Here is a 17,275-nt window from a genome sequence, read left to right on the forward strand (position 1 = left end):
GGGCAGGCACGGGCGCTGGCGTTACCTTGCAAGTCCTTGATCATGCAAGCCTGGCCATACCGAAGCTAGATCCGGCCACCACATGCACATATTCCACGAATGAGCCACGGGCTTCACCGACGGAGTGAACCGAGTGCGTGCAAAATGGTTATCCCTTGCTACAAGCATTTCACTTATTCCGCGCTTTACGGTATGTGCCGCCTGTCTGCTCGGTTGCACCTTGGCATGACGCCTTTTGGTAGATGATCAGTTTCTCTTCGAAAAACTTTAGGGAAGTAGCTGGAACCCTCATAGCGAACCTTTTCTGTTCCAGCAGTGGACGGCGGAAGCCGTCATCCTTCCCTCTTGTATGCTTCTGCACGTTACAGCACTTTTGATGTCCATCTACAATAGCAATGGTGCCAAACAGACAAGGACAGTAGAGTCTAGACAACAATTGTGGAGATGAAGTAATGCCTATAGTCTGTCTATCTTTTAACATGTTTCAAGCTCTCCTTAACCCAACCTCTATACGACAACGGCTTCCTCCCTAACAACATCTCCAGCACATTCGGGTTGCCAAGCAAACCCTTGTCGTTATAGTACAGGAACATTCTCGCAGGTCCTTGCCAATTCTCGAAACTCGCGTTCTCAGGCTGGCCTCTGGTAAGCATACCGACGAAAAACTTGGCGCCCGCTTCGAACGTGATCTGCTCAATCTTGACCTCCCTTCCTAGCTCCTCCGACATAATCCTCATCGCCTCATGGAAGTTGAGCGGCTGTTCTGTGCCTACAATCTGATACGTAGCATATCTATGCTTCTTAGAGTCGCTCAAAATGTTCGCCACAGCTTGGCCTAGATCCAGACATGAGACAAGAGAGAATGGCGTGTCTGGGCTCCACGGCATGCGGTGCACCGGTTGGTCTTCGCTTGCAAGTTTGGCGAGAGGCAGATTCTCCATCAGCTGAGTTGGTTGCACAATTGTATACGGGAGTTTCGATTCGGTCAGGTACTCCTCTACATAGCGCTTGCAATCATGGTTGATAAGTGCTCGCTTGATGGGGTGCAGCACGCTCGAGTAGACGAGATGCATGAAGTTTCCGCCATGTTCTGGTAGTTGCTGTACGGCTGCATCAATGATGTTGTACCCAGACTCGGTTTCGTGGGGCTGGAAAGCGGGTGTAATGAGAAAGCAATATGCTACTCCCTCGAGCAGCTTACGGCACGCTTGGTGATCTGACATGTGCGCCTGGACGACCTCAGCGTTCGGGTATTCTTTCTGAAGCCGCTCTCTGGAGGCTTCGGATGCTACCTGTAGGCGAAGACGCTTCCATTGTCTCAGGTGTGGTAGTAGTCCAGTAGATTGCTTGCCGCTGGCTGCGGTGATGAGCAGGAGGTCATGCTCGTAATCCACGGACATACTGAACCTGACTTTCAAGCTTCAATGATTCGAGACGGATGAAGACGGATCTATCTCGGCAAGGAATGTGTTCATATACTCGCCATTACCGATCAGATGCGTGAGGTCATTAGACGTCACCGGGCACAGCTTGCGAGTGACTTGTTCACTGCACGGAGCGGAGACTGACACCATTGGGAAAGAGAGTCCTTTAGCGGCTGAGGCCGTGGCTGTTGACGGAGAATGTTAAGACAGTAGAGATACTTTGCGGAGCCGCGGCTTTTTCCATAGTTGCACACACGACAGTGAAGGCCCAAGCGCAAGCTTGCGGAGGTGATGCTCGAGGGTGAACGGAGATTTTGCGGTTACCAAGTACTCTTGTATTTGACTACATCCATCAACCAGACTTACATCTTCTTTTACCCTCTCTCATCCCCATCTCCACTGACGCTCCCAAGATGTTCGCGACACGGAGAGCCACGCAAGCTGCCTTCGGCGCATTGCAGTCGAGGTCCTTCTCCGCAACAGCCGCCAATGTGAGCTGATCCAGGGCCTGCGAATAGGGCATCCAATGGCTAACAAACCTACGATATAGGCAACAAAGGTCGCCGTTCTAGGTGCTGCCGGTGGCATTGGCCAGCCTCTCTCCCTTCTCCTCAAGCTCAACCCCAGAGTCAGCGAACTCGCGCTGTACGACATCAAGGGCGCCCCGGGTGTCGCCGCCGACATTTCGCACATAAACACCAAGAGCATTGTAAGCCCATCAGTGGTAGTTGGCAAGGATGTACCATTACTCATTCATCCTTAGGTCAAAGGCTACGAGCCGGGAGCGGAGGGCATTAAGGAATGCTTGACAGGCGCTCAGATCGTGCTCATTCCGGCTGGCGTACCTCGCAAGCCCGGCATGACTCGCGATGGTATCAACAGCTTCCATCCTTTATCCGACGATCATGGCTAATAGGCGCCTACAGACTTGTTCAACACCAACGCTTCTATCGTACGCGACCTCGCCAAGGCCGCCGCCGATGCCTGCCCAGACGCCAACATGCTCATCATCTCAAACCCGGTCAACAGCACCGTCCCGATCACTGCGGAAATCTTCAAGAGCAAGGGTGTCTACAACCCCAAGCGCCTCTTCGGTGTGACCACCCTCGACGTCGTCCGCGCCAGCCGGTTCATCAGCCAGCTCAAGAACACCGATCCAGCAAACGAGAACATTACTGTGGTTGGCGGTCACTCTGGCGCCACCATTGTCCCGCTTCTCAGCCAGGCCGGCTACAGCCTCGAGGGCAGCGAGCGTGACGAATACGTCAAGCGTGTGCAGTTCGGCGGTGATGAGGTCGTGCAAGCCAAGGGCGGTGCTGGATCAGCTACCCTCTCCATGGCCATGGCCGGTGCACGCTTCGCCGAGTCTCTGCTCAAGGCGGCCCAGGGCCAGAGTGGCGTCATTGAGCCTACGTTCGTCGATTCGCCATTGTACAAGGATCAAGGAGTCACCTACTTCGCCTCGAACGTCGAGCTTGGCCCGAATGGCGTGGAGAAGATCCACCCTGTTGGCAACCTCACGGACTACGAGCAGCAGCTTTTGGATGTCTGCTTGAAGGATCTCAAGGGCAACATCGAGAAGGGCCAGAAGTGGGCACAGGAGAACCCAGGCAATTAGGCTGGAATCTGTGAGCAGAGCTGGGCGTCGCGGACGAATGGATATGCGCGGCTTGCATGCCTAGAGCTTTTGTCAATCCTGTAGTTTTACCAGCCATTCAAGAGCAGCATGTGCTTGTCGTTCGTCATGCCAGCTGCCGTGGGATGATATCTCATGAGCTTGTGCCTCGGCTATGGTGGTCCATGAACTGTTTTGCTCATGATTTCGTTAGACTTCCGGCTCGTGTCAGGGGCCGTGGCGGCAGCTCTGCCGGCGTCACATGTCTCGGAGAAGGCTGCACCACTTGGCGCAGTGGTAATTATATCAACCACGCAACCGTTTTCTCTCGGGTTGACAGGCATTTCGGCCCTTGCCTACATACCGCACGACAAGCGCATTGCATGAACACGAAGACGAGAGATATCTTACAGGCACCGGAAGAACAACAGTCGTTTGACACAGCCATTCACAAAACATCCATCCCGCGGCCGCGTGACGCGCATCTGCTTCCGAAGCACCTCGGCTTACGGCTTGCTGGGCGTTCGGAAGCTGCGAGATCAGAGCGACTGACGGGTGCACGCTTTTTGCGCCTTCGCTGCTATAACAAGATAGAAAGACGGCGTTGGGCAATCCGTGCTCGCATCTGTGCTTCGCCTCTTGTGCCGCCTGTCCTTCCCTTTCTGTCGTGAGCAGTTGGTATGTTTGGGACGCTTGCTCGCACTCGAGCGTTTGCAGCCGTCTCTTCGTCCTCTGCCGTATACACTATCCCGGTTCTTTGCCGAGGATCAACAGCTGCAGATGTAAGTTCAACCCTGCCTGCATTGTGCGGCACCTGAGAGTAGATCAAAAGGCGGTCAGACTTACTTGTTGCTCTTCTCTTTGTCACAGACTTTCAAGATGGCACCTCAGAAGCGGAAGAGCTCTTCCTTGCCTGCGGGCTACCGTGAGGACAACACCAAGGGTGCTATGCTCCGGTATGAGGACAGCCTGCCACGATTACCCGTTCCAACACTGGAGGAGACCGCGAAGAAATACCTGAAGTCATTGCATCCACTGCTGAGCGAGACGGAATACGCACTGAGCAAGAAGGCCGTCGAGGACTTCATCGCACCCGGTAGCTTTGCACATACGCTACAGCAAAGATTGCTCGAGAGAAGAGACAACCCGAAGTTCAAGAACTGGCTGTCAGAATGGTGGAACCATGCTGCCTACCTTGCTTACCGCGATCCAATCGTTCCATACGTGTCGTACTTTTACAGCCACCGCGATGACCGGAAACGAAGAGACCCTGCCAAGCGAGCTGCTGCCATCTCGACTGCGGTCTTGGAGTTCAAGCGGCAAGTGGATGAGTGCTCATTGGAGCCTGAGTACATGAAGAAGCTGCCAATGGCCATGAGCTCCTACGAATGGATGTTCAACGCGTGCCGCATTCCGGCGAAGCCTGCAGACTACCCTGCGAAGTATCCTGCGAACGAACATCAGCATATCCTTGTCATCCGCAAGAATGCCTTTTACAAGGTACCCCACCATCACAACGGCAAGCAGTTGACCACGAAAGAGCTGGAGCAACAGTTCCAACGTGTGTATCAGATGGCTGAGAAGTCGCCTGCGCTTGGTGTGATGACCACTGAGAACCGCGATAACTGGACTGAGATGCGCGAGAGACTGCTCAAGACGAGCCCGGCCAACAGCGCTGCCCTCGAAACTATCCAGTCCGCCTCGTTCGTTGTCTGCTTGGACGATGCAAAGCCTGTGACTCTGCACGAACGGTCTCACCAGTACTGGCATGGCGACGGAAGCAACCGCTGGTTCGACAAGCCGATTCAGTTCATCGTCAATGACAACGGAACTTCCGGCTTCAATGGCGAGCACAGCATGATGGATGGAACGCCTACGCACCGCCTGAACGACACTATCATGGATTGGATCTTCAACAACAAGCTCGACTTCGACCAGCCGGATGTCCGATCAGACTTGCCTAACCCGCAACCTATCAAGTTTCAGCTGAACGGCGAGAACTACGCAGACATCGCGCTCGCCATGACCCACCATGTCGGCCTAATGACGCAGCATGAGCTGCGTGTGGAGGCGTACCAAGGCTATGGTAAAGGCTTGATGAAGAAGTTCAAATGCTCCCCAGATGCATACGTGCAGATGATCATCCAGCTGGCGTACCACAAATTTTACGGCAAGAATAGGCCGACTTACGAATCGGCGGCTACGCGTCGCTTCCAAGAGGGCCGTACCGAGACCTGTCGGACAGTCAGCGATGAGAGCGTGGCGTTCTGCGATGCCATTGCGCACCCGCTCGCCACCGACGCAGAGTGCCGCGACCTGTTCCGCAAGGCCATAAATGCGCACGTGCAATATATCACTGATGCCTCGGATGGCAAGGGTGTGGATAGACATCTTTTCGGCTTGAAGAAGCTGATCAAGGAGGGTGAAGAGGTGCCGGACTTGTACAAGGACCCGGCGTACACGTACAGCAGCACGTGGTTCATCAGCTCGTCGCAGCTGTCGTCGGAGTACTATAACGGATACGGCTGGTCACAGGTGGTAGATGATGGTGAGTAAAGGAAGGTATATAGTCTTGACGGGCAGCTAACGTGACTTGCAGGTTGGGGCATGGCCTACATGATCAATGAGAACAGCGTCCAGTTTAACATCGTAAGCAAGAACCTGGGCTGTGAGCGCATGGCTTTCTTCCTCAATGAGGCAGCGGGTGATATCAGAGATATCATGTTGCCAACTTTGGAGACCAAAGCGAAGTTATAAGATGTGTGTCCCCATTCTATCGAATACGGAGAGTTCTCCGGCAAGGTGTACAATATGTACCTTTCTGCGCATTGACAGGTACGCGAATGGCCGTGGCCGCCTGCGGACGCGTTAGATTCTTTTTACAACTAGCATGCAATCATGCTTCACTGGCGAGCGCGTATGGCGAACCGCTCATATCGTATCAAGCAGCACTCGCAAGGGCAATGGCAGTCCTGGGATGATCAAAGACGGCACGCCCGCAGTACGCAGAGGGCTGCTGTCTGCCTGAGCTCATTCAACACGGTTCGGGCGTGAGGCTGAATTAACCAGGGCGACGGCGGACTCGATAATATAGAGTGTAACTGCTGTTCGTCGAACAACAATCTGTCCATAACTGCTGCAGCATCAGACCACCCCCGCAGCGCCCAGCTTCCTTCGCCAAATGCTTGTTTCTATTGGCTCGCGTTGCGTCACTTTAATGCAGTCGAGCCTGCAAAGGCTACGGGCATCTTTTTACTGCAGCCTTCTTTTCCGAGATAAAAGACGAATGTCTTTTGCTAGTCACGAAATGGTGTTGAAGAGCTAATACAACCGGGGCAATGTGAGAAGTCATAGCGCTCAACCTTGACCACGTCGATGAAGGTGGGCGGCAAGCATTCCGTAAACGAACTTGTGCAGAAGTACAGTTCTTCACAACAGGCATGATGGGGGCCATGGAGCTGCGCCTCACACCAAGACATCACCCCATATCTTGACATGGATTGCGACCTATGAAAGATACATCCCTACGACCTCTCGTGACCCGGAGAAGGATGCAATGCGCCCAGCACGAGGCTGTACTTCGTCTGATCGTGGTACGCAGAGGAAAGCGCAACATATGTATTCACCATGCGCGCCTTCAACAGGCGCGTCGTTCATGCGCTCCTTATAGCCCATTAATACAGCCTTGCGACTAACATTGGAAAAGTCAAGATGTCGACAGCAAACGGTGAATGGTCTTTGTATCCTTACCATCCCAACATTCCGGCCTCCATCTTCTTCACGGCTCTTTTAACTCTCCTGGCCTTCGCCCAGATATACCAGTCATTCTTCAGATATCAATGGAAGCTGTTCGGTACAACTATGCTGTGGGCAACCTCCGTCTGGATAGCCGGTTTCATCTGCCGTACCATCTCCAGCTACCATCAACAAAACATCAGCTTGTTCATCGCTCAATTCGTGCTGGTTATCATGGGCCCGCCTCTGTACGCCGCAGCCGAGTATTTCATCCTTGGCCGCTTGATCGATTATCTACCGTACCATGCTCCTATTCATCCAGGACGAGTATTCAGTACCTTCGCCTTCCTCAGTGTGTGCGTCGAAACAATAACAGCTAATGGAGCGTCACACGCTGCCAGCCCGAATCAGACTCTGGCACAGCACAAGGCGGGACTGACCTGTATTGCGGTGGGTCTACTCCTGCAAGCCTGCGTCGAAGTGGTGTTCTTGTCACTTGCCTTGACCTTGTACCGGCGGGCTCGACGTGCCAATACCCTGCCAAAGCGCATTCTTCCGGTCTTCTACGTCCTTGGGATTACAAGTGCCATGATGCTGGTCCGCTGCATAATCCGCGCCATTGAAGCTTTCGAAACGCTGAGCTGCAACGTGGGTGGCAGTGACCCTTATTGCGGGTACGTGTCACGGCACGAATGGGTCTTTTGGATATTCGAGACGTCGAACATTACGCTGTTCGTCATACTGCTTGCGATCTTCCATCCAGGGAAGTATCTACCAGGAAATCACAAGGTCTTCCTCGACCCTACAGATAGGACCACCGAGCGCCTCGGACCGGGGTTCGGCAAAGCTGACAAGCGGTCTTTCATCATGACACTGATTGACCCTTTCAACTTCAGCGGCATCATCTCGGGGAGAGGGTTTGCGCAACAAAGGTTCTGGGAGGCCGATCAGCCGGTGTACAACGGCCACGAACTTCGGCCAATGAAAGGAGGCGCTAGTGCATCTGTAGAGGCAGCTTAAGTGAAACCTGACGCATTGTTTGGAATGTGCAAAGGTGGAACAGTCGGCATGCGTCGGGCGGCCAAAGTCAACGACGGCGGCCCTGCTCCAACGATGGGTTGGCGAGCACCAACACCGGAGGGACTGGATGCATTTAAGCATTCAAGAATCATCATCCCACGCATACCTAGATTGTTAGCGAGATAGGGGAGAGTTAGGCAACCCTCGTGCATGCTCGAAGTCAAGACAGCTGCGCATTACATACAGAAGGAGGGACTACCAACGTGCTAAGGTGTCCTCCGGTCCGCAAGCGTCTTTTGGTTCGCTGAATGTTGGCGCGGGCCTATGTGCTTCTGGGCCGTTACGATGTCTCAGTCCTGGTCAGTGCATCGAAAATCGTGCGGCGACCGAATGCCAGCGATTGCATTGTCTCAGAACTACAGGCTCCATAGGTGTTGTTGATATGTCTAGGACTAAACCATACTTTGTCTCAGATTTGCTACGCATGCGCGGAGACTATCGTGTGATGTCTAATAGGACGTCATGTTCGCGACACGGCATGACCGTAATCTAATTTGACAAGTGAGCTTCTTCTGGCGCGGTTGTAGGTGTCTGATACGCTGTCGTCGTTAGCAAACTCGAGGCCGTATGAAACTGCGCTAACACCACGTCGTTGAAAGTCCGGATGCAGAACCACGAAGTTAGGTCCCATTCCCATGGATAGGGTCAGACACCCAGCCACCAGGGCAGAACTGCAACCAATGTAATTGTGCAGCTTAGCATTCAGGCAGTCTGCGTGGTTATGGGGCTGAAGTTCGGATGCAAGCTCGATCTGTGACGTACAAACCGTGCAAAAATACTCCTGCAGTTGGCTCACTCACATGTGCTACGGTGGAAGTTTGCCCGCTGCGAGACGGTGGGTTTGCGCCGGATAAGTTTCACGAAGGCATATGGTTGATGGACGCGGACTGTCCCGAGCTGATCGCATCTGCTGTACTCTTACGCATGCGTTGTCTCTTGTAGATGACATCGTCGGTCCTTGTCTTGACGAGTAATACTGCTTCGATCTCGGATTGACGGATACGTGCATGCGCTCGTTGGCAGACGCCTTCTTGCTTCAGACCGTCATACCTTTGCATCTTGCGCATCAGCAGCGGATGCTAAGTTGCATGATAAACCGCGTCTGAACCGCCAATGCGGACTCGTCGTCAGCATGCAAGCTCCATACTACATCATGCTCTACATGATCAGCGTCCCCGGTCAATGGCATTGTGTTTAAATGGTGCAAGTGGCATAGATAGGTGGCACAGCGTGCAGCCGGACGGCCTGACGTTATGTTGGCGCATGCTGTGAAGCGGTTCGAGCCACACAAAACTGCGGAATCCTCCTCCGTGGTCGATGGGGTAATAAATGTCGAACCTGCTCAACGCAACAGCGTGACTACCGTAGCAAAATTCCTACCATCACGTCCCAACTTCTATCCTGAGTCGGCTCCACTTTTCCGTTATGTAACGTTACATGTACGCCTTCACGCACTGATGAGAACGAAGTCTGTGCGTTGCATAAATCAATGTACGATGCAGACAACGCGAAGGCTGTGTCCGCTCACTCTCGTATAGACGCTACCGTATCCACGTCGAGCATTCGTTCTAAGATATCAGGTGTGATGAAATCGGTCCACTCATTTGACTCGACCGGTTCGTACTATAGTGAGATGCAGCGCTCGGGAGCCTGGTACCTGAGAGATCGACTACCAGCAGTGCGCCACGGGACGTAGCGCTTTCACGATTGGCTATACTGTTTCACCGCCTGTCGTCTTGATGCCTTTGCTGGCTACATAATTCCGCTTGAGGCTCTATTGCCCGGCCTTATGCCTTTGCCTCTACGGGCGGGAAGGAGCGGAAGGCTGCCACATTGCGCGGAGAGAGTTCCCACCGGTAAGGGTAGAGTGCATTTTATGCGGGGACTCACACATCACCACTGCAGGCACTGCCTCGCGTGCTCAACGCCGGCTGAACATCCGATGCATTCGCTCGTTCTGTTTTCACTCGTGCCACCTCATCATTGTCCAGCTCGGTTGACGGTGGCAGAGATATGCGTGGCCGCCGCCTTCTGTAATCCTGAGTATCACTTCTCCTTCCCTCTCGCTTTGTGTCTGTGCTTCACCGCAACGACAGTGGCGCGCCTCTATTACTTCACTCCGAGTGGTCAACAAGGCTTTCTATGACATGAGACAATCAGGTTTGCACGCCCCCAAGCGAGATAGACGTTCTCGTTCACGCCACTCAAGGCCGTCGCCTACGGTTCCTTCTCCGCATGTGGAAGATGAGTTGACCTCACTGGCCCGCGAAGCGGGTTCGGAGCGACTGTTGACGGAGCTTGTGAAGAGCAACCGCGATGAAGCACGTTCGCGCGGTACTGTGGACCAGGATCCGATAATACAAGAGGTCCCGGAATACATCCCCGAACGACGGTTCGTCTTGGTGCCGAACGACCTACCAACGCCACCGACTTCTGGAGACGAAAGCAATACTGGGCCAAGGCCTCAGGGACCGAAACTCGACACGACATTCAGCAAAGCTGCCGACGTTACTGCGCGGACGGCATCGCCGTATGCGTATACCCGACCCGCGAAGCCACACGTAGGTGATGCTTACTTTTCGTCGCCGAACGTGCCTACTCCGCCACCTACCGACTTTCAGCGCAGACGCCGAGATCATGAACACCCCTCGGTGGCGTCGTCGCGAAGAGACACACCTCTCACTGCCACGACCAGCAAGCGCGATTATTTTTCGGCGGAACACGTAAGTCGAGATCATGCCTCCGAACCTATGTCAGAGCGATCAAGACGCTCAGCTAGCGGTACCTACTCCGACTCGCCGAAGATGGATGCTCGAACATCCACAAGAGACTTCGCCACTAGCTCTAACAGTGTGCCGCGGGTCAAACGAGTGCATCTTGACGCTCGGCGCAACACCGACACTGCCAGTACTATCCCCACGTTGCCATCTTTCCGCGACGCCTCTTCGCGCAGACATCCATCGCAGATCGCTGTGCCTTCCTTCAGCGATTTCGGTGGCTCGGCAATCTCCTCGACTCCAGGCACTCCCCTGGGGCCCACCACATACTACCCTGTGCCACGATCTCGAGAGCCGAGCTATACTTCTTCTTTAACGGCTTCGCCATCACTCAGGCCCATAAGGCCGGAACATACTCCACCACGATCGCCCAGGTTGTCTTCAGACCTTTCTAACGTCAGCTTGCCCGCCAGTTCACCTACGTCCTCTGGAAGCTCGCGACCAGCATCGCCTTCGCCGAAGACTCCTGTCGAGCCACGTCTGCCAAAGACCGAGCATGATTGGAGCAGGTTACTAGCAGCCAACGCTCATCGGCGGGGTGCCAATGTACCTCCACCAAGGCTAGCAATGTCGACTGCCCACGAGATCATGCAGGAGTATCCACGTCCATCCTCTAGCGGTGGATCGGCTCCGCGAACCGTCCAGCCTCTGCCGTACCCGGACGATGCTGGCCCAGGCACACCAACATTTACTATGCCTTCGGAGACAGAGCACCAGTACTTCGCGCCTACTGCTTCTCTCGGGGTACCCCTTGGCTCCAAGTCGAGGGCATCATCCCGCGTACCATCACCTGCCGCGAGTGACACCTCCTGGGCTTCTAGGCGGTCTGTTCCTTTACGTCCATCAGTGCCGATCCGTCACTCCTCGGCCGCTGCCGGGCCTTTACCCGGGGACGTGCCGACTGCACGCGACACTCGAGAAGTAGCCAGCAAGTCGTCCCAGACTAGGAAGGAACTCGCAGCATTACTGAAGAAAGGCCTGCCGAGTTGTAAACGTATCGGGCCGGCCGCTGTCTACATGGACTGGTATACCGTTACTGGTGCCCCTAGCCTGACTTTCTGTCCAGACTGCGTGGATGCTGTCTTCGAGCGCACCGTCTTCCGGCCGTCGGTAAGGAGGCTTCCGCAGCTCAGCTCCGCAGAGGAGATCAGCTGCACCTTTGGCTCCTCCGCATGGATGCGGCTTGCCTGGCTGCTCACGCTTCGACAAGGAAGAACAGATTTCACCCTCTTGAGAGACTTGGCGAGCATTGATGAGACAAGTGAACCATGCCCCGGCAGCGACCAAGCAGAAAGGACGTGGTATGGCCTTCACGACTCCGACGGCTTCTTCGTGAAAGAGTTCAATATCTGCTTCGCCGATGTGAGAAAGATCGAGCGGATGTTACCAACTCTCAGCGGCTTCTTCGTCCCCTTACCTTCACGACTGCCGTACAGCCAGCAGATGTGCGCGATGCGAATGGAGGGCAACCGCTTTTCGGCGTACCTTGATGCGCTCATCGATACGCACGAGCGTGCGGTTGCGTCACGTCAACTACCGGACCCTATCCCGTTCATTGCGCTAGTCGAGCGCAAGACGCGGTTACGAGAATGCACGCGAGACAACATGCTTATCGGAGCGCTCTGGCACTTCATCCCAAACATTCCGACTATGACCGTCTGCGAAGATTGCTTCGAATCAGTAGTCGAGCCGGAAGTTCAGCAAGGCTCCGACGTTGCCCTTCGCTTCAACCAAACTGTACAGCCTACATATAACGAAGGCATGGGCACCAGCTGCCAGCTATACTCCCGCAGAATGCGCGAAGTCTTTCGGCGTGCGGTAGAAGACAACGACTTGCGGTACCTGGCGCGGAAATCTAGAGAGCGCCGGGAAGCAGAGCTACGACTTCAGGAGCGATATTTGGAGCTGAAGCGAAAAGCTAAGCGGTTGTCGAGAGATGGTAGTGGAAGTGAAGACGATGAAAGGCGGCTCAACCGAGAACTCGAGCGACTTTCGGAAGAGTGGACGACACGATGGGAGTGATAGTGACTTAGTGATGACCTTAATCGTGTTCCTTGGCGCGGTCACGGATGATACCCACGGACAAGGTTCCTTAGCACGGGCGTGAGGTGTGTATCGAAGCCCTGGCTTTGCAAATGGAAAACGGATCCACATCTGCATATAATGAGCTGAGCAGCCGAACCTCATTGCCAACGCATGTGCTCATGACATTCATTTTCAACTTACCAGAGTAGTAAGATGTATACGAGATGCATGTATCAGGAGGCTTTACATGTCACGTGCGCGTATCGCTAGTTTCAATGACCGATTAAGTCTAACCGTATACGGTAGTATGTTTGCATCTACGTTTTGCGAGTCCTGCAGTCTAGAGACTCTCAACCACAAAGGTACACGCAGGACGGTGCTTGCTTCGTACGCTCCTTGTAAGTTTCTTTGATTACTGGCAACCGAGTCTACAGCGTATGCATATCCTAGCCAACTGCGCAGCTATTGCCAAGCTAACCGTTGGAATGCTGCAAGCAGCCGACCAAACGAACATAACATAGAGTGTCTTGAGGACGCCTCACCTGCTCACCATGACCTCCTTCATTCAGACAATGTTCGTACATGCCTTTCCTCCTCAGCCTTACAGCTCGTCTCCTAAGCCTCTGCCCGCCTTGCATACCAACGTTCTGGCCGAGTCCGAGTCCTGCCTGCACCTCCCACATCCCGAAAGCCCCGATTCCGTCTACCAGTCGCCTCTGCAGCGCCATCTTCAACATGTCTACGATTCTCAAGCCGGCCATGCAGCACCACATACCTCCATTCCCGTGCCAGTGAGGCAAGAACACCGGCATCACGAGACGCATCGAGCGGCGCACAGAGGCTTGGGATTCGGACTGGCGCATGAGGTTGCGAAGAAGGCTGATCTTCTGACTCGTAGCAACAGCAACGCACGTAACAGGAACCAATCCGCGTTTCAGCCGCAGAAGAGACCCAAGGGCAACAACAGCTGGCAGCTGAAGCAGTTCGCCGAGGCTACGCTGGGAAGTGGCAGCTTGCGGAAGGTGGTGCAGTTACCGGAGGGTGAAGATCGCAACGAGTGGCTTGCAGTCAACGGTAGCTCGAATCCTGCGATGCTTGCGAAGGGACTTTGAATGCTAACGTGCGTACAGTCGTCGACTTCTACAACCAGATCAACCTCCTGTATGGCGCCATCACGGAATTCTGCTCGCCCCAGTCCTGTCCGGAGATGAAAGCGACAGACGAGTTCGAATACCTATGGCACGACCCACCAGCTTACCCAAAACCGACTCGCTTACCTGCACCGACCTACATCTCGCATCTTCTGACCTGGACGAGCAACCACCTAAGCAACCCCAACGTCTTCCCTACCCACCCTGGCGTACCTTTCCCTGCAAACTTTCAAAACACGATCAGGACAATCTTCAAACGGCTGTACCGCATCTACGCACACATTTACTGCCACCATTACGGCGTGGTGAGGGGCTTGGGGTTGGAAGCACACCTGAATACTGGCTTCAAGCATTATGTGCTGTTTGTGGAGGAGTTCGACTTGGCTGACGAGAAGGGTGCAAAGAAAGGAGAGTGGTTCGGTCCGCTGGGCGAGCTTGTCGAGAGTATGCTGAGGAGCGATTGAGCGGGCGCTTGCGGCAGCATGAGATATGAATCTACAGACTGGGCGTTTTTGGTTTTGGGCAGCATGGTATGGTAATGATACGGGAGCACATGAGCCGGCGTTGGGAATCGTGATGGCAGGTGTGTTGTTCAGCGGCAGACATGAGCGTGTTTGACACTTGGACTCGCTGGTTTTCGGGCATGGGAACGTCGACCATCCGTTGGCCGTTCGCACTCTGCGGACGCATCGCGAACCCAAACTCTCCCAGATCAGACTGATGTCTGGAATGCTTGCAGTAGGTTCGTGTGATACTGCACCACACGTCTGGCTTGGGCAGAAATGCAGTAACTGGTCATACACCGCTGCCAGCTTCGGATTTTGCTAGTGCGGGTGCTGTCGTGTGACCTCCTTCTCCATTCTGACAACCTTCGATGGACCCCTGCATAGGCCTGCGTCAATCCACACCAAATTGCGAGAAGGCAAAAATGCTGCATGCGCGCTCCTGCAGTTCCGTGCGCTCCCCGAGACACCGCCTTCGACCAGCCGCCTCACGTTTGCCGGAGAGCACGCGACACAACGATGGCTTAGAGCGCACTCGCACTGCGCGTCAGCATTTCACCCACGGCTGAAGTCCACTAACACATCTTTCGCCACGTCTGGCCCAATGCAAGCGGCAAACTCGGCAATTACGCCTTTCACTGTCGTCTTGTCCGTCTCGGCGCCTGTCTCCCACTGGACAAGATCCTGCATTTCATGCGTGTTGTTTCGCCCGAGATACACTCTTATGCTGTCGAGGTCTACTTTGTTGTGTAGCTCGGACACCTCGAGGGTGCCCGGCATGCCAAGCTCGAGCAGCGACAAGCCGGACATGTAGGCTTCCGTAGGCACAGGATGCATGATTGTCTCGGGCTCGGCGTCTGTATGAGATTCCACAACATTTGTGCCTTCATGCACGTCGGCGTCAGTGCCATTCGCTTCTGGCTTGTCAAGCTGAATTTGTTGGGGATGCCTCGCCCGCTCACGAGACATGCTAGCGTACTTTCGCCGATCCATCAGCGCCCGCATATCATCGTCCAGAACATCCCATCCTCCGGAATGGTAGTCGAGTACGTACTGCGGCTTGTAGTCGCCCTTGTACCGCATCTTCTTGCAGCTGTGGATGTAGTAGCCCATATAGTAGTACTGATAACCGGCTTCTAGAGCTAGTGCAGCTTCCCGTAGGGCACTCAGCTTGCCAAAAGACCACTTCTCCACGTCAGAGTGGTAGATGAAGTAGACTCCACTCACCGCATGCGGTAACAGATCGAGCACACCCATGGCCACTAGCCTCCCGTCGAGCCGGTAGCATTGATGATAGCTGCCGTACCTTTGACCTTGGCTGCCAGTATGACGATGTAGTGGTGACGAGCACAAAAAGCGCTTAAACCCTTCTCTGCTGATATCTTCGGGACCCTCATGGTGGACATGCTGCTGATAATTGCCGAACAAGGAGTACTTCTCCGGCGTAAAGTTGTCCGCTTCCAAGGTGACCTCAAACTTGTGGTCTGGCTCGAGGTTTGGTTTCAGCTGACCTACTTCGCTTTCGTGGATTACCGATAGAAAGTCGAAGGTGTTATTATCCTGCTTTTTCGAGCTATTGCCTGTTAGTCTTCTAAGGCAGAGTAAAGGGACAGGGCTGTCACACGATCTAGATTTGGGGTACTTGATATTCACTCCTCCTATGTATCTCTCACCAAGCACGAAGCGGTTCCAGCGGTTCAGCGCCTGCCGCTGATCTCGACTGGGCTTAAACTCAGAGGCGGGCAATCTGATCTATCAGCGGATGCGACGTCCCTGGCACAGTCTGCTTGCGCACCTGATGGTGTAGTGAGGGCAGCAAGACCTGGCTACGTCGGGGATGTAGAGCAAGGTACCAGATCGCCTCCACCCACGGTCGACGAGGAGCTGATAATGACTTGGACATAGCGATTTCGACTTCACGTAGTAAGAGGCACCTAGTCATGGTCAATGGAGGACAAATACCCTGAGCTTTGGAAGCGATCCTGGCGGGACGGTAACGGAACGATGATAGAGTTCTGATCATCCTGGAGTGAGATTGATTCAATGAAGGAGACGATACGGAACGCACGAGAATTGGGGGTTCGCTGACTCGAGCCTTCTAGTTTGCAATAGCCACAGTCTCCGCTCTGGTATCCTATTCATGCACAACAATTTAGCTTCAGTCCCTGTGCAATCGCTTGGTGCCACGGTAAGCTACACGGGCCGTGGAAGGCAGGACGCATTGCCGGAGAGCTGTTAACTGGTCACACCAGATCACGGGTCTTGATGTGATGCCACGATTGATTGTGGAGCATACCTAGAGGCGTGAGCAACGACAGCTCGCGGCAGGTAAATGCCTCCTGCATGTCGAGCAAGACAAGCTAGTATAGCACGCACGTTGTGATGATCGTTGAGCGGCGTGGTTGTCGATGTCTAGCAGTTCGGAAGGTGAACAGGGACGTGGGATCTGACCTCAGTATTGCCCGATGATGTAATGTCAAAACTGCCAATTGTCAAATTCACTGCAGAGATCCGATTGTGGTTTCTTTCCTAGATGTGCTACCTCTCAGCAAGCTTCCATTGCAGATCGCAGGAACATCCACACCGCACCCACACCCCCACGCCTGCCGGGACGCACGCTTGGGCCCGAAGGCGTGAGTGTCTTGAGGTTTGGAGTATCCCATCTTGACGGATTACGAAAACGCTCGTGTGCCGGGTTGCTCTCCTACACGGCGGCAACAAAAGAGCTATCGACGTGGCACCTCCGGCGTTAATGTGCCGCTAGTGTCCACTCGCCTCTTCGAACGGGAGCGCTATGCACCGCTATGCGTGCAGTGAAGGCTGACCGAAGTGAAGCCTGTGGAGAAGGCAGGGATTAGAGAGAAAGGCTTTTTCCTTTCGCTGAACTCATCCGCTCTCGAAGCACGTGCGCTTTACCACTGTTACTTCCCCTTGCCCGCAGCACTCTTTCGCACTTACACCTCAC

The 17,275-nt window shown here is 54.2% G+C and overlaps 9 protein-coding genes across 9 annotated transcripts; 5 read left to right on the forward strand and 4 right to left on the reverse strand.

Moving 5' to 3' along the window:
* Positions 1-429: 429 nt before the first annotated feature.
* BAUCODRAFT_34010 (uncharacterized protein) lies at positions 430-1,619 on the reverse strand. The gene has a single exon (XM_007677935.1). It carries the CDS (start codon positions 1,398-1,400, stop codon positions 468-470), a length of 933 nt encoding a protein of 310 aa, XP_007676125.1. The 5' UTR covers positions 1,401-1,619; the 3' UTR covers positions 430-467.
* Positions 1,620-1,837: 218 nt separating this feature from the next.
* On the forward strand, positions 1,838-3,042 carry BAUCODRAFT_122619 (uncharacterized protein; the record flags this gene model as incomplete). Its single annotated transcript, XM_007678424.1, has 4 exons — positions 1,838-1,915; positions 1,975-2,133; positions 2,188-2,296; positions 2,351-3,042. The coding sequence occupies 4 exons, from the start codon at positions 1,838-1,840 to the stop codon at positions 3,040-3,042; spliced, it is 1,038 nt and encodes a 345-aa protein (XP_007676614.1).
* Positions 3,043-3,489: 447 nt separating this feature from the next.
* Positions 3,490-6,219, forward strand: BAUCODRAFT_34012 (uncharacterized protein). The gene is made up of 3 exons (XM_007677936.1): positions 3,490-3,821; positions 3,910-5,587; positions 5,639-6,219. Exons 1-3 carry the CDS (start codon positions 3,720-3,722, stop codon positions 5,794-5,796), a joined length of 1,938 nt encoding a protein of 645 aa, XP_007676126.1. The 5' UTR covers positions 3,490-3,719; the 3' UTR covers positions 5,797-6,219.
* Positions 6,220-6,274: 55 nt separating this feature from the next.
* BAUCODRAFT_34013 (uncharacterized protein) lies at positions 6,275-8,264 on the forward strand. The gene has a single exon (XM_007677937.1). It carries the CDS (start codon positions 6,751-6,753, stop codon positions 7,792-7,794), a length of 1,044 nt encoding a protein of 347 aa, XP_007676127.1. The 5' UTR covers positions 6,275-6,750; the 3' UTR covers positions 7,795-8,264.
* A 442-nt stretch (positions 8,265-8,706) lies between these two features.
* Positions 8,707-9,006, reverse strand: BAUCODRAFT_34014 (uncharacterized protein). The gene has a single exon (XM_007677938.1). It carries the CDS (start codon positions 8,910-8,912, stop codon positions 8,712-8,714), a length of 201 nt encoding a protein of 66 aa, XP_007676128.1. The 5' UTR covers positions 8,913-9,006; the 3' UTR covers positions 8,707-8,711.
* A 752-nt stretch (positions 9,007-9,758) lies between these two features.
* Positions 9,759-12,903, forward strand: BAUCODRAFT_34015 (uncharacterized protein). Its single transcript, XM_007677939.1, has one exon. The coding sequence runs from the start codon at positions 10,002-10,004 to the stop codon at positions 12,651-12,653; it is 2,652 nt and encodes an 883-aa protein (XP_007676129.1). The 5' UTR covers positions 9,759-10,001; the 3' UTR covers positions 12,654-12,903.
* A 325-nt stretch (positions 12,904-13,228) lies between these two features.
* On the forward strand, positions 13,229-14,271 carry BAUCODRAFT_70071 (uncharacterized protein; the record flags this gene model as incomplete). The annotated part of the gene is made up of 2 exons (XM_007678091.1): positions 13,229-13,730; positions 13,787-14,271. The coding sequence occupies 2 exons, from the start codon at positions 13,229-13,231 to the stop codon at positions 14,269-14,271; spliced, it is 987 nt and encodes a 328-aa protein (XP_007676281.1).
* Positions 14,272-14,865: 594 nt separating this feature from the next.
* On the reverse strand, positions 14,866-16,655 carry BAUCODRAFT_122625 (uncharacterized protein; the record flags this gene model as incomplete). The annotated part of the gene is made up of 5 exons (XM_007678425.1): positions 14,866-15,883; positions 15,935-16,057; positions 16,106-16,244; positions 16,379-16,444; positions 16,607-16,655. The coding sequence occupies 5 exons, from the start codon at positions 16,653-16,655 to the stop codon at positions 14,866-14,868; spliced, it is 1,395 nt and encodes a 464-aa protein (XP_007676615.1).
* A 153-nt stretch (positions 16,656-16,808) lies between these two features.
* BAUCODRAFT_122626 (uncharacterized protein) lies at positions 16,809-16,973 on the reverse strand (the record flags this gene model as incomplete). Its single annotated transcript, XM_007678426.1, has 1 exon — positions 16,809-16,973. The coding sequence occupies one exon, from the start codon at positions 16,971-16,973 to the stop codon at positions 16,809-16,811; it is 165 nt and encodes a 54-aa protein (XP_007676616.1).
* Between the last annotated feature and the right edge of the window lie 302 nt (positions 16,974-17,275).

Source organism: Baudoinia panamericana, assembly GCF_000338955.1.
Source record: "Baudoinia panamericana UAMH 10762 unplaced genomic scaffold BAUCOscaffold_6, whole genome shotgun sequence".
Classification (NCBI taxonomy): domain Eukaryota; kingdom Fungi; phylum Ascomycota; class Dothideomycetes; order Mycosphaerellales; family Teratosphaeriaceae; genus Baudoinia; species Baudoinia panamericana.

Excerpts from the sequence above, each read along its gene's own strand:
- BAUCODRAFT_34010 (XM_007677935.1), bottom strand. The coding sequence starts at position 1,400 with ATGTCCGTGGATTACGAGCATGACCTCCTGCTCATCACCGCAGCCAGC.
- BAUCODRAFT_34012 (XM_007677936.1), top strand. The coding sequence starts at position 3,720 with ATGTTTGGGACGCTTGCTCGCACTCGAGCGTTTGCAGCCGTCTCTTCG. Across the intron at positions 3,822-3,909 it reads GAGGATCAACAGCTGCAGAT|ACTTTCAAGATGGCACCTCA; the intron begins GTAAGTTCAACC and ends TCTTTGTCACAG. Across the intron at positions 5,588-5,638 it reads GTCACAGGTGGTAGATGATG|GTTGGGGCATGGCCTACATG; the intron begins GTGAGTAAAGGA and ends CGTGACTTGCAG.
- BAUCODRAFT_34013 (XM_007677937.1), top strand. The coding sequence starts at position 6,751 with ATGTCGACAGCAAACGGTGAATGGTCTTTGTATCCTTACCATCCCAAC.
- BAUCODRAFT_34014 (XM_007677938.1), bottom strand. The coding sequence starts at position 8,912 with ATGCAAAGGTATGACGGTCTGAAGCAAGAAGGCGTCTGCCAACGAGCG.
- BAUCODRAFT_34015 (XM_007677939.1), top strand. The coding sequence starts at position 10,002 with ATGAGACAATCAGGTTTGCACGCCCCCAAGCGAGATAGACGTTCTCGT.